This window comes from Prionailurus bengalensis, chromosome X, assembly GCF_016509475.1.
Source record: "Prionailurus bengalensis isolate Pbe53 chromosome X, Fcat_Pben_1.1_paternal_pri, whole genome shotgun sequence".
Classification (NCBI taxonomy): Eukaryota; Metazoa; Chordata; class Mammalia; order Carnivora; family Felidae; genus Prionailurus; species Prionailurus bengalensis.
Genome location: NC_057361.1, coordinates 98,855,711 through 98,868,954, shown reverse-complemented (window position 1 = coordinate 98,868,954; position 13,244 = coordinate 98,855,711). Strand labels below are relative to the sequence as shown.

The 13,244-nt window shown below is 48.5% G+C and overlaps 1 protein-coding gene and 1 non-coding gene across 2 annotated transcripts; both read left to right on the top strand.

Moving 5' to 3' along the window:
* The first annotated feature begins 8,849 nt into the window (after nucleotides 1-8,849).
* RPL39 (ribosomal protein L39) lies at nucleotides 8,850-12,867 on the top strand. The gene is made up of 3 exons (XM_043570050.1): nucleotides 8,850-8,978; nucleotides 10,921-11,024; nucleotides 12,640-12,867. The coding sequence occupies exons 1-3, from the start codon at nucleotides 8,976-8,978 to the stop codon at nucleotides 12,686-12,688; spliced, it is 156 nt and encodes a 51-aa protein (XP_043425985.1). The 5' UTR covers nucleotides 8,850-8,975; the 3' UTR covers nucleotides 12,689-12,867.
* Nucleotides 12,109-12,240, top strand: LOC122478129. Its single transcript, XR_006295879.1, has one exon. It is a non-coding gene; the product is annotated as a small nucleolar RNA SNORA69 (small nucleolar RNA).
* Nucleotides 12,868-13,244: the final 377 nt, after the last annotated feature.

Sequence of the window (13,244 nt, the reverse complement as noted above, 5' to 3'; positions counted from 1 at the left end):
CCTTCCTCACGTCCCATCTGTACTGCCCAACTTTCACGGGCACCAAGGAGCACCATGATGGCCAATCCCGGAGCCTCTTCACAGCCCCTGTCCTTTCGGACACCTGTGGGACCCAGCTCGGTGGCATTCTGGTCCCTGAAATGTGCCTCCGGCAAATCTGGCTCCGCCCAATCAGAATGTACCGCACCTCGACTCTTGTCTCTTGTGGCTGGCGGCTTGCGGCTCTTTCTGGCTGGAAAGCCCTCCTCCCCGTCTCCCCATGTCCTGATCCCACCCGTATCAGTCTGCCAGGACTGCCATAACAGAATGCTAGACTGGGTGGCTCAAACGACAGAAATTTGTCACAGTTCCGGAGGCTAGAAGTCCAGGGTCACGATGATCAGGGCATCGGCGGGTTTGGTGTCTCCTGAGGCCTCTCTGGGGCACCGGGGTGGGGGTGGGGGGGTCAGTCGGTTAAGCGTCCAACTCTTCTTGGTTTTCCGCTCAGGTCCTGATCTCACAGTTTGTGAGCTGACGCCCCGAGGGGGGCTCTGCACTGACAGGGCGGACCCTGCTTGGGATTCTCGTCTCTCCCTCTCTCTACCCCTCCCCCGCTCACGCTAGCCCTCTCTCAAAATAAATAAACTAAAAATTTTTTTTCTAAATCTCCTGAGGCCTCTGATTGGTTTGCAGTTGGCCGGCCAGCTTCCATCATGTTGTCACATGGCCTTTGAGGGTCTCTGGTGTCTCTTGGTGTATCCCAAAGGACATCAGTCAGATTGCTTTAGGGCCCACACCAGCAAGCCTCATTTTAAGTTAATCACCACCATAAAGGCCCTGCCTCCAAAGAGTCATGTTGTGAAATACTGGGGTTAGGGCTTCCACATAGGAATTTTAGGTGAACACAATTCAGCCCATAACACCACCACTTACCTTCTAAGGCTGGATTTAGATGCCATCTCCTCCCCTTAGCTGGCAATCCGCACCCCTTCAATATTTAAAAAAAATTTTTTTTTATGTTTATTTTTATTTGAGAGACAGAGACAAAGCGTGAGCAGGGGAGGGGCGGACGGAGAAGGAGACACAGAATCCAAAGCAGCTCCAGGCTCCGAGCTGTCAGCACAGAGCCCGACGCGGGGCTTGAACTCACAAACCGTGAGATCACGCCCTGAGCCGAAGTCGGACACCCAATTGACTGAGCCACCCAGGCGCCCCTCCCCTTCAATCTTGTAACAGTTTATTTGCTTCCTAGCACTCTGCCCTGTTACCATACAAGGGAATGAAAGTAATAATGGCTGCTGTTTACTGAGCTCGGTGGCTATTATGTGCCAGGTAGACATTAACTCAGGCCTTACTGTGTGCGTAACGTGTTACCAGCGACTCTGAATCCTCACCACGGCACTGTGAGTTAAGCAATATTATTTACCCCCATTTTACAGAAGAGGGAACTGAGGCACAGACATGCCGAGTTACGTATCCAACGTCATGTAGCTAGTACGTTGCACTGGTGGGGTGTCCAAACTCAGCTGGCCCTGGCTTCAGAGTCTGTCAGCACTGCACTTGGGGCCTTTTCAGTTCGACAGGTACCCAGGCCTACTCCGTGTCAGGCTTGGTTCTTGGTGCGGGGGGTACAGGAGGGAAGAGATGCGACCAAAAAACCCTGCCCTTGTGGAGGCTTGTGGTAATGGTACGGTTCTAGATTTTACTGCGGTGGTAGGTCCATGAAGTTACACATGTGATAAAGCTATATAGAACTACACGCACACACGCACACACACACACACGAAGTTACACATGTGATAAAGCTATAGAACTGCACACACACAGATGAGTGCACATCTAATGAGTGACATCTAAGCTCTTTGGATTGTTCCAATGTCAATTTCCTGGTTTTGATATTATAGCAATGCAAGACGATAATGCTAGAGGCTGAGTGAAGGGTGCACAGGATCTCTCTGTAGATTTTTGTGCGTTCTGGTGAATCCCTGAGTCTTTCAAAATAAAGAGTTAAAAAAAAATCTCCCTGCCCTCATTGAGCTTATGTGGAATTAGGACGATAAAGAAATACGTGCTGTGACATAATAGACGGTGATAAGTGTTATCACGAAAAGCGGGGAATGGGGATCCGGAGCGTTGGGGAATGAATGGTCTCTCGTGAGTGGAGACATTTGAGCCTTGACTTGCAGGAGGTGTGGAAAGCAGCCGTGGGGTACCTGGGGGAATGGAGTCCCAGGGCGGGAGAACACCCGGTGTAAGGCCATGAAGGGAACTGTGTCTGGCGTGTTTTGGGAAGAGCAAGGACGTCAGTGAGGCTTTAGCAAAGTAACTGAGAGGGAGGACAGCACGAGGCTGGGTGAGAGAACTAATGTCCGACCAACTGGGTAGGGCCTTTGAGGCCACTGCAAATTCCTGTGCTTTCTTTCTTTTTTTTTTTTTTAACTGTTGTGTATTTATTTATTTTGAGAGAGAGAGAGAGAGAGAGAGGACAAGGGTGGGGCAGAGAGAAGGAGAGACAGAATCCCAAGCAGGCCCAGTGCCATCAGCGCACAGCCCAATGCAGGGTTTGATCTCATGAACTGCGAGACCATGACCTGAGCTCAGATCAAGAGTTGGATGCTTAACCGACTGTGCCACCCAGGTGCCTCCGTACTTTCTTTTATGAGGAGAGGGATGGGGAGCCATCGGAGCGCGCTGAGCGGAGGAGCGCCCTGGAGATCAGGCGCGCCATGATCTGCCTGAGGTCTTGAAAGGGTCGCTCTGGCTGCTGTAGGGAAGCCAGCAAGCGGGCAGAGCAGCGAGGAGTCTTAAAATAATCTAGGTGAGAGAGGGTGGCTCGGACCCGGGTAGAGGTGATGAGAAGTCCTCAGATTCTGGATAAATGTCAAAGTCAAGCGGACCAGATTTGCTGACAAACCAGATGCGGGATGCGAAAGAGACGGGTGGAAGATAGATTTTGGCCGAAGCGGCAGGAAGAATGGAGTGCCATTTGCGGTGATGGGGAGGACTTTGAGTGAGCCAGTTAGGGGTGAAAAGGTCAGGAGTTCTGTTGGAGACGTACTAAGTTTAAGGCATCTATGAGACATCCAAGTGGATGCCGAGAAGGTGATCGGAGCTCAGGAGAGGTCCAGGCTGGAGATACATGTTTGGGTGTCATCACCCAAGAGAGTATTTAGAGCTATGATATTGGATGAAATCGCCAAAGGAGGGAGTGTATATAGAAAAGAGAAGAGGTCCAAGAGCGCCTGGGTGGCTCAGTCGGTTAAGGTATCCGACTCTTGGTTTCAGCTCAGGTCACGATCTCACGGGTTTGTGAGTTCGAGCCCCACAGGGGGCTCTGTGCTGATAACGCGGAGGCTGCTTGGGATTCTGGCTCCCTCTCTTCTCTACCCTTCCCCTCCTCTTGCTGTCTCTCTCAAAGTAAATAAATAAACTTAAAAAAAAATTTAAAAAAAAAAAGAGGAGGTCCAAAACCGAACCTCGGGGCTCTCCAATGTTAAAAAGGAATTGAGGTAAGGAAGAATCAGCAAAAGAAACTCAGAAGGGGTAGCATGCGAGGAAGAATCAAAACCAGGTAGAACAAAGATTGCACTCTAAAGCTGTTAAGAATTAAAAAGATTGGGGCACCTGGGTGGCGCAGTCGGTTAAACGTCCGACTTCAGCCAGGTCACGATCTCGCGGTCCGGGAGTTCGAGCCCCGTGTCAGGCTCTGGGCTGATGGCTCAGAGCCTGGAGCCTGTTTCCGATTCTGTGTCTCCCTCTCTCTGCCCCTCCCCCGTTCATGCTCTGTCTCTCTCTGTCCCAAAAATAAATAAATGTTGAAAAAAAAAAAAAGAATTAAAAAGATGGTTGACCCCTCTCGGTACCTGCCCCCCCCCCCGTGGCCCTGTGGGTGTGCAGGCCAGGGGCGGCCCCAAAGAGTAGGAGGCGGAGGGGGAGCAGGTGGGCAGGTCTGAGTGGCGATGGCACACTCCCCGGGAGAATCGGGATGGGCAGGAGACCGCAAGGATACGCCCAGGAGCTGTGGCATCCAAAGAGGAGCAAGCAGTAAAAAAAAAAAAAAAAAAAAAAAAGTCTCAACATGGAAAATGCCAACCAAGAAAATAAAAGGATGCAATGGAGCAAGTTGCCAATAAAGGAGAGCCCTTGACTCTCCCTTTGGAAGCTGGTATATATCGTATGCCTAGAGGAAACTGCAGGTAGTTCCATGTTCGGCAGCCCATGCTGCAGTCTAGGTGGGGCGCGATGGAGGCTCGCAGAGCCACAGGCAAGGGCGACAGAAGAGAATATGGCGGGGCACCTGGGTGGCTCGGTCGGTTAAGTGTGGGACTCTTGGTTTCGGCTGAGGTCATGATCTCCTGGTTTTCTGGGTTCGAGTGCTGCCTTGGGCTCTGTGCTGACAGTGCAGAGCCTGCTTGGGATTCTCTGTCTCCCTCTCTCTGGCACCCCAGTTTATTTATTTTGAGAGAAAGAGAGTGAGCGAGTGGAGAAGGGGCAGAGAGAGAGAGAGAGAGGGAGAGACAGAATCCCAAGCAGGCTCCACACTGTCGGCGCAGAGCCCAATGTGGGCCTTGAACTCACAAACTGTGAGATCATAACCTAAGCTGAAATCAAGAGCCCGGTGCTTAACCAATTGAGCCACCCAGGTGCCCCACTGTCTCTGTCAAAATCAATAAATAAACTTAAAAAAAAGAGAGAATATGGAAAGGATTGGGGAGGAGGTGAGACAGCTGAGGGAAAAGCAATCTGGTCATGGTCTGAGGGCGGTTAGCACTTGACCCTGCGGCCATGACCATCAGGATGAGTTTTGCCTGGTATCTTGAATCCTGTTTTCCCTGAAGTTAACAGGAAGACATACCTGCTTCCTCAACTTACATGTTCTCAATGTACCTTTGTTATAAACCTTTTGGTGCTCCGTGTCTCTTGTGGGTCTCCTGTTACCAGCTTCTAACTGAATGTTATATTTTGACCCAATCTGTAAGACTGTGTCAGCAGGGGAGTTTTACCCTATTGTACAGCAAGATGCTCATCATACGTTGTGAAGTTAATAAAGCAGTTTAAAGAGGCAAAAAAAAAAAAAAAAAAGATTTGTGTAAGCTCTCAGCACCGTGTCGATCGCACCCTAAACCTAGGGTAAATGGTAGCTATAATGATGATAATGATGGTGATTCAGCAACTAAAGGCTTATTTGCTGCTCCTCTGGGCCACCAGAAACAAAATACTGGCTCTCAAATAAATAATAAAAATCCAGGTTAAGAAGCCTGAGGTCTCACTTCAGTTAAACATAAAATTATCTGGATGATGGTCTGAATTTAAAAGATGGATGGGATTAAAGTAACCAAAGTTTTGCTGTTAAAAAAAAATGGTTATTAGGGGCACCTGGGTGGCTCAGTCGATTAAGTGGCTGACTCTTGATTTCGGCTCAGGGCATGATCTCACAGTCCGTGAGATCTATCCCTGCCCTGCATTGGGCTCCCCGCTGAACTTGGAGCCTGCTTGGGATTCTCTCTATCCTTCTCTCTGCCCCTCCCCTCCTCTCATATGTGTGTGTGTGTGTGTGTGTGTGTGTGTGTGCACTCTCTCAAAATAAAATGTTTATTTATTTTGAGACAGAACATGAATGGGAGAGGGGCAGAGAGAGACAGAGAGAGAGAGAGAGAGAGAGAGAGAGAGAGAATATGAAGCAGGCTCCAGGCTCCGAGCTGCCAGCACAGAGCCTGATGCAGGACTTGAACCCACAGACCTCAAGATCAGGACCTAAGCTGAAATCGGTCGCCCAACCAACTGAGCCACCCAGGTGTCCCAAAATAAATAAACATTTTAAAAAATGGTTATTAAATTTGGCTCAAACTTCCTATTGTTTGTGTATTTCCTCTCTAGACCTAAGCCACCAGCATCCAGTTGCTCAAGACAGAAACCTGGACCAAGTCCTGTTAATGTCACAATCATCTCTTGATTTTATTTCTTCTTATTCAACATCCCCGGGGACTACTTTACTTTGGGCCATTTCTTTTTTGAAGATTTCATTTTTAAGTAATCTCTACACCCAATGTTGGGGCTCGAACTCACAACCCCAAGATCAAGAGTCACATGCTCTATGGACTGAGCCAGCCAGGCCCCCCAGGCCAGTTTCTTGCCCAGACTATTTCCAAATTCTCTCCCACTAGTTTGTTCTACCATCTGTCACTGTACTCCAATATAGGGATTCCTAACTATTTCTGTGCTGTGGAGTCCTTTGGCAGTCAGATGAAGTTTATTTTCAGAATGTTTTTAAATGCGTAAGACAGAGTACATAGGATTACAAAGAAAAGCAACTACACTGTAATAGTTATCAAAATATTTTCTAAAAGAAATGTGTGCTGTAATAACATATGAGCTTCTTTTTGTTTGTTTGTTTATTTATTTATTTATTTATTTATTTATTTATTGAGAGAGAGAGAGAGAGAGAGAGAGAGAGAGAGAACCATCGGCGTAAGGGCAGAGAGAGAGTAAGGGAACCCCAAGCAGGCTCCCCATTGTCTGCACAGAGCCCAACTCAGGACTAGATCCCACGAACCCCGAGATCATGACCTGAGCCAAAATCAAGAGTTGGATGCTTAAGTGACTTGAGTCACCTAGGCTCCCCATTTTTTAATAATTTTATTAAAAATTTTTTAATGTTTATTTTTGAGAGAGAGCGTGCGCATGCACACACACACACACACACACACACGCATGCATGCGCGTGCAGTGGGGAGGGGCAGAGAGAGGGAGACACAGAACTCAAAGCGGGCTCCAGGCTCTATGCTGTCAGCCCTTAGCCCGACACAGGACTTGAACTCATAAACTGTGAGATCATGACCTGAGCTGAAGTTGGATGCTTAACCGACTGGGCCACCCAGGTGCCCCTAAAGTTTATCTATTTATTTTGAAAGAAGGAGAGAGAGAGAGAGAATGAGCAGGGAAGGGGAAGAAAGAAAGAGAGAGAGAGAGAGAGAGAGAGAGAGAGAGAGAATCCCAGGAATCCCAGGCAGGCTCTGCAATGTCAGTGCAGAGCCTGATGCGGGGCTCAATCCCACCCTGAGCCAAGGTCAAGAGTCAGTGCTTAACCGACTGAGCCACCCAAGTGCCCCGGACATATAGGCTTCTTAACACAGTTCTACTTATGGGCCTAATAACTATAGTTTACCCTTGAACAACGCAGTAGTTAGGGGTGCTGACCATATGCAGTGTAAAATCTACATGTAACTTTTGACTCCCCCAAAACTTAATAGCCTACTGCTGACCAGAAGCCTTACTGATAACACAAACTGTTGATTTACACATATTCCATATGTTATATTATATACTATATCCTTATGATAAAGTATGCTAGAGAAAAGTTTATTAAGAAAATCACCAAAGAAAATATTTATAGTACTGTATCCATCAAAAAAAATCCACATATAAGTGGACCCAGGCAGTTCAAGTCCACGTTGTTGAAGGCCAACTGTACTATAATTCCAAACAAGTGATGAATGTGTAAATGGTATTTCAAGACATCTGCATCAAATGCAGTGTGATATGAAACCATCTTTGATCTCTACTGGTGACAAAGTCATAGGTACTGTTGACGCGACTATAGTATGTTGCCTACCTTTGTAAATAAAGAAAGTGCTAAATTTCAGACAGTTTGATAAAAACAAGTTGTGATTTTTTTTTCCCATCCAAGTTCATGTATCCTGTGAACTCTATAAATGGACCATTTGTGGACCCCAGGTTAAAAACCCTTACCTTAATCTACTGGTGCAAAATGGCCTGAAGTGACTGCAAAGATACACAGAGGATTTTGTTTTTATTTTATTTCATTTTAGAGAGACACAGAGAGCGCACAAGCAGCCGGGAGGGGGCAGAGGGAATCTTAAGCAGGTTCCATGCTCAGCGCACAGCCCAAGTGGGGCTCAATCCCACGACCTCGGGATCAGGACCTGAGGCTAAATTAAGAGTGTGACAGTCATCCGACTGAGCCACCCAGGCGTCCCAAAAGTTTGTTTTTATTTTTTTTTTTAATTTATTTTTGAGACAGAGAGACACAGAGCGTGAGCAGGGGAGGGGCAGAGAGAGAGGGAGACACAGAATCCGAAGCAGGCTCCAGGCTCTGAGCTGTCAGCACGGAGCCTGACGCGGGGCTCGAACTCACGGACTGTGAGATCATGACCTGAGCTGAAGTCGGACGCTCAACCGACTGAGCCACCCAGGCGCCCCCAAAAGTTTCTGTTTTTCAATGTGGAGAAGAAAAACATGGAATCGGGGATCATCAACATCCAAAACGCATGTCATTAATTCCTATGCATTTTGCAAAGCGGGCTAAAAGTCCGTCTGGGATTCCTAGTAGTCAAGGAAAAGGTTATCTCGAAATTTCTCAGCTTAGACCTCTTGCCTAGACCTCCCGGAACCACCCAGTGCAGCCCTCGGCACCCTCCCTTGCTTTCTCCAACACCACCGTCCCTTCCCGTCCAGCACGGCCCAGCCAGCTCGCAACCATGCTAGAGGTCGAGATAAGACCGAGATGCGCACCGCCAGGCCACCCCGGCGGAGGTTAACCCTCGGCGCTCTGCTTCCTAAACCCAGGACCGAAGTCCCTTGCACTCGGACGTGACGTATCCCCCACCCGCCCTTGGAGTCAGCCCCGCCCACTCTGCTCTCTCTGCCCTCGGAAGGGTTACTACTTCGGCTTTTACCACGGCCTGTGCGCCTCACCCACGAAGCACGGTGCCCTGCTCCCGAGGGCCCCACTTACGGAAGTGGCGTAAAACGGATTCCATTTCGCACGGACAAGCGCGATTTGCCGAGTTCCCACGAGAGCGCGCACGCGCACGCGTGCGGGGCTGAGGCAGAAAGGGCGGCCAGAGACGGCCATCGGCCAATGGCAGCAGCTTCCAAGCTCCGCCTCCGGCAACGTCTTCTAAATACGTCCTTCCGCTCGCTTCCTTCTTTTCCTTCTTCGCCATCTTTGCGTGCGCCGCTCGTTGTTTCTTGCCATGGTAAGTTTATCCGTAACCATCGGCCCCGGGGTGCTTTCGCGAGACTTGAGGCTTCCGCGATTTCGCAGGCACCTCACGCTGTATCGAGGTGCTGGGGCCTTTTAAAGGCTTTTTCTAGAGAAGGCCGAGTTTGGCCACGGCTCCAGCTACAGGCCTGGCGGGACACTAGCAAGTGATGGGGAACCTAAGGCGGGGGGAGGTGGCGCTTTGTGCTCCAGGCCGCTGCCCAGGCTAGCAGGGGTTCCCCCTGCCCTTCGCCCTTCTGGAGCGAACTGTGATTCTGGAACAGGGAGAGAAGTGGGGGGATCCACTCCAGAAACCGTGGCCCGACCTTGGGGCACATGGGACGTGCCAGGCATCGAGAAGGGAATGTGGTCAGCTGGCTTACGGAAACTTTTTAAGTTGGCTGCCGGCTGCATAGCAAACTAGGCGCTTACAGGACTTTTAATTCTTTGTTCGAGGATTTAAGTATCTCCCCCGTGGAAGCACCTGGAAGAAGGGGTGCTCTAGTGTGAATCTATATGCCATTAGGGCGTTCAACCTATTACGGTCGTGGATTTTAACCTGTGATAGGTTTCTTAGAACATAAAATTGCCTTCTGCTTCTAGGTGTGGAGAGAGAGGATCGGTAACTGGTTGTTTTAGTTGACAGAAAATTTACAACTGCTACCGTGAGCTGGGAGAGAGGAGTGTAGTCCTTGCCTTCTTTGTAATGGCCCCTGTTATTATGCAAGGGTGTGCTGGACCACGTTGGCCAGACTCGAGACTACCACTCCTGCCATTTCCAGATTGTTCTGCATTCGGGGGGCGGGAGGGGGGGTGGTTGGGGTTGGACTTAGATGACCCAAGTACTTAAAGCCAAAAACGCAATGAGAAATTGGGAAAGTCATCCTTGAAAATTATGTGTTAAGTACAGTTAGAATTAATACCAAAATGGTCAGTGGGTTAGAACAGATTTATTGACGGTCAAGGACTTTGTGTATATCTTAATTCTCTTGGGATGACCCTTGAAATTAGGTACCTGTTGTACATAGTGCACTGAGACTAGTTGGCTTGCAAGTGACAGATTGTTCTGGCTGACCAAAAGCTTGTGTCCTTGGGGCCCCTGGATAACCCAGTGGGTTGGGCGGCCAGCTACAGCTCAGGTCATGATCTCGCGGTCTGTGAGTTCGAGCCCTATGTCGGGCTCTGTGCTGAGAGCTGGGAGCCTGGAGCCTGCTTCCGATTCTGTGTGTCTCTCTCTCTGCCCCTTCCCTGCTTGTTCTCTGTCTCTCTCTAAAAAATAATAATAAACAATAAAAAAAAATTTTAAAAAAAGCTTGTGTTCTTTTGTGAAAACCAAGTTCCTCAGCCATCCCCAGTGGTCCTCTGGGTCCTGGGTGACAGCAGGGAAGAGTGGAAGGCACCCTAGCCTTGGAGCATAGATGACCTGAGCTTGAATCCCAGCTCTGCACATTAATACTCTGATTTGGGGTAGGTTACTTACTTTTCTGACTCTTGGTGATTTTTATTTGAATAGTGGGAATTCTATATCTGCCTCTAGAAATTGTAAGAAGCAGCACAAAGGGCGTGATGGATGGGTGTAGCATTGAGAAGGTTGTTTTTGGTATAGATAAAGCATTCAAATGTTTGTGGATTGAGGGAGTTCCTGATTTTGAATCTTTTGAGCAAGCTCTGGTGTTGCTGTCTAAATTGATTACCTTTTTGGGGCGCCTGGGTGGCTCAGTCGGTTAAGTGTCTGGCTTGACTTTGGCTCAGGTCATGATCTCGCCGTTCATGAGTGTGAGCCCCGCATCAGGCTCTGTGCTGACAGCTCGGAACCTGGACCCTGCTTCAGATTCTGTGTCTCTTTCTCTCTCCCCCTGCCATGCTCATGCTCTGCCTCTCTCAAAAATAAATAAAATATTTTGAAAAAATTTTAATTGGTTACCTTTTCTTCCCAGTCTTCTCACAAGACTTTCAGGATCAAGCGATTCCTGGCCAAGAAACAAAAGCAGAATCGTCCCATTCCCCAGTGGATTCGGATGAAAACTGGTAATAAAATCAGGTAAGGACACCCCCCCCCCCCCCCCCCCACACACACACACCGCCCTATAATCACCTGCGTCTTTTGTGGGGTTGTTGTTTTGTTTTAATGTGCTTCCTCTGTGTTTCTGGACAGAAACCCAGCCCACCTCTGGGATTAAGGGCAGACACTCCAATATTTGTTAATTTCCTGTTGTCTTTAGTCTGAGCCAGAACGTAAAGTGGAAGGCTGTCTTGTTGCTCGCCTAGTCCATCTTGGAGGTGTTTATCTTTTCTAAAAGATTGGAAGATTGGCCTCTACTGCAGAAGTAGTTGAATTGATGGTTTTGGAAAAAAGATGGAATTGCTAGAATTGCGACAGAAGGCCTCTGGGGTCATCTAGGCTAACAGGCAAAGCAGGCTCCATGTCCTCAGTGCAGAGAGAGAGGGAGAGAGGGAATCCCAAGCAGGTTCGACACTGTCAGTGTGGAGCCTGATGCGGGGCTTGAACTCGGGAACCGGGAGATCATGACCTGAGCCAAAATCAAGAGTCACTTAACCAACTGAGCCACCCAGGCGCTGCCCTCATACAACACTGAGAAAAGAGCATTGAGCCTCTTGGCGAAGTGGTTACTTGGGCAGGTCAGCCCTTCTGCAAGCTTGCTGCAGTTCCGTTGAGAACATTGGACATCCATAGTAAAGCCCTTTTTTTTTTTAATTTTTTTTTTCAACGTTTATTTATTTTGGGGACAGAGAGAGACAGAGCATGAACGAGGGAGGGGCAGAGAAAGAGGGACACACAGAATCGGAAACAGGCTCCAGGCTCTGAGCCATCAGCCCAGAGCCTGACGCGGGGCTCGAACTCACGGACCGCGAGATCGTGACCTGGCTGAAGTCGGACGCCTAACCGACTGCGCCACCCAGGCGCCCCAAGCCCTTTTTTAATGGATTGACATGAACATCGGTTTCTCTGTCCTATCCCCACCTGGTGGTGGGGCCTGCTGTTATGGGTTATTGTGAGGAGTGAAAGAAATGTATATTTCAGAGTATACCCTTGGCCCAGAGAACTGGCACAATTGAAGGATTTTTCTCGTCCCTCAGCTGCCTTGCAACTTTCAAAGTGTGTTAAAGCAGGTTGCAATTACAGTGCTTCGTTTTGTGGAAGTACTGACATTATCCTGCTGAAAGAAAAACAGTGTTGATCATTTTTGATTTTGCCTCTCTGAGGGTAAAATCAGGACAGATTGACATGGACAATTCTGAGGAGCTTTCACTCTGCAAGTCACTTGCTTCGATACTGAAATGATTGGGGGTGTTAATCTATTGGAAAGATTCTGCAGATGGTGTTTTGATGTTTTGAAAGACGGGAGGTTCGAAAATAAAGATGTCTGGGTCTCCCCGGGGATGTTGAATCACCAGTAGGTGTGCGTACTCTTGGGAGGGGAAAGAACTTCCCCACTAGTCCAGTCTCAAGAACCAGTGTGTTTTCTTGGCCTGGAATCCTTTGGAGAGGCAAAAATTTGATGTGACTAGTTCTTAAACACATCTAGCAAGTCACTTTTTACTCTCCAAAGAGCTCCAAACGTGTTACGGGAAGGAAAACTGGGAGCCTGTTGAAGTCAGACTGCCTTTGTAACCCGCAGTTTCCTTCTGTGCAGATACAACTCCAAGAGGCGGCATTGGAGAAGAACGAAGCTGGGTCTGTAAGGGATCGAACATGAGATGGCACACGTTTATGCCGCCTGAAAGTCATAATTTCTATTCCATCACCTCCCTGCTGCCTGACCAGTAGATGTGTTTTATCAGGAAATTGACTTTTCTCTGTTATGATGCTTCTTCTCCTGTAGGTTGGTTCAGTAATAAATCTGTGAGACCTTTTGGTTGAACTGCTGTTGTGTTCTGATTTGTGAAGGACTGACTTCCTCCTCCTGTCAGATCTCCCATAGCGCTGTCCGGTAGAACTTTCTGTAGTGATAGAAATGTCCTTTGACATTGGAAGGACGTGTGGCTAGTTTGAGTGAAGAGCTGATTTTTTTTTCAATGTGTAAATTATTTTTGAGAGGGGGTGGGTGACACGGAATGTGAAGCAGGCTCCAGGCTCCGAGCTGTCAGCACAGAGCCCGATGCAGGGCTCGAACCCACAGATCGCAAGACGGTGACACGGGCTGAAGTCGGACGCTTCACCAACTGAGCTACCCAGGCGCCCCAGGAACTGGTTTTTAAATTTTTATTTAATTGTAATTAAAAAACTCCATGTGGCTAA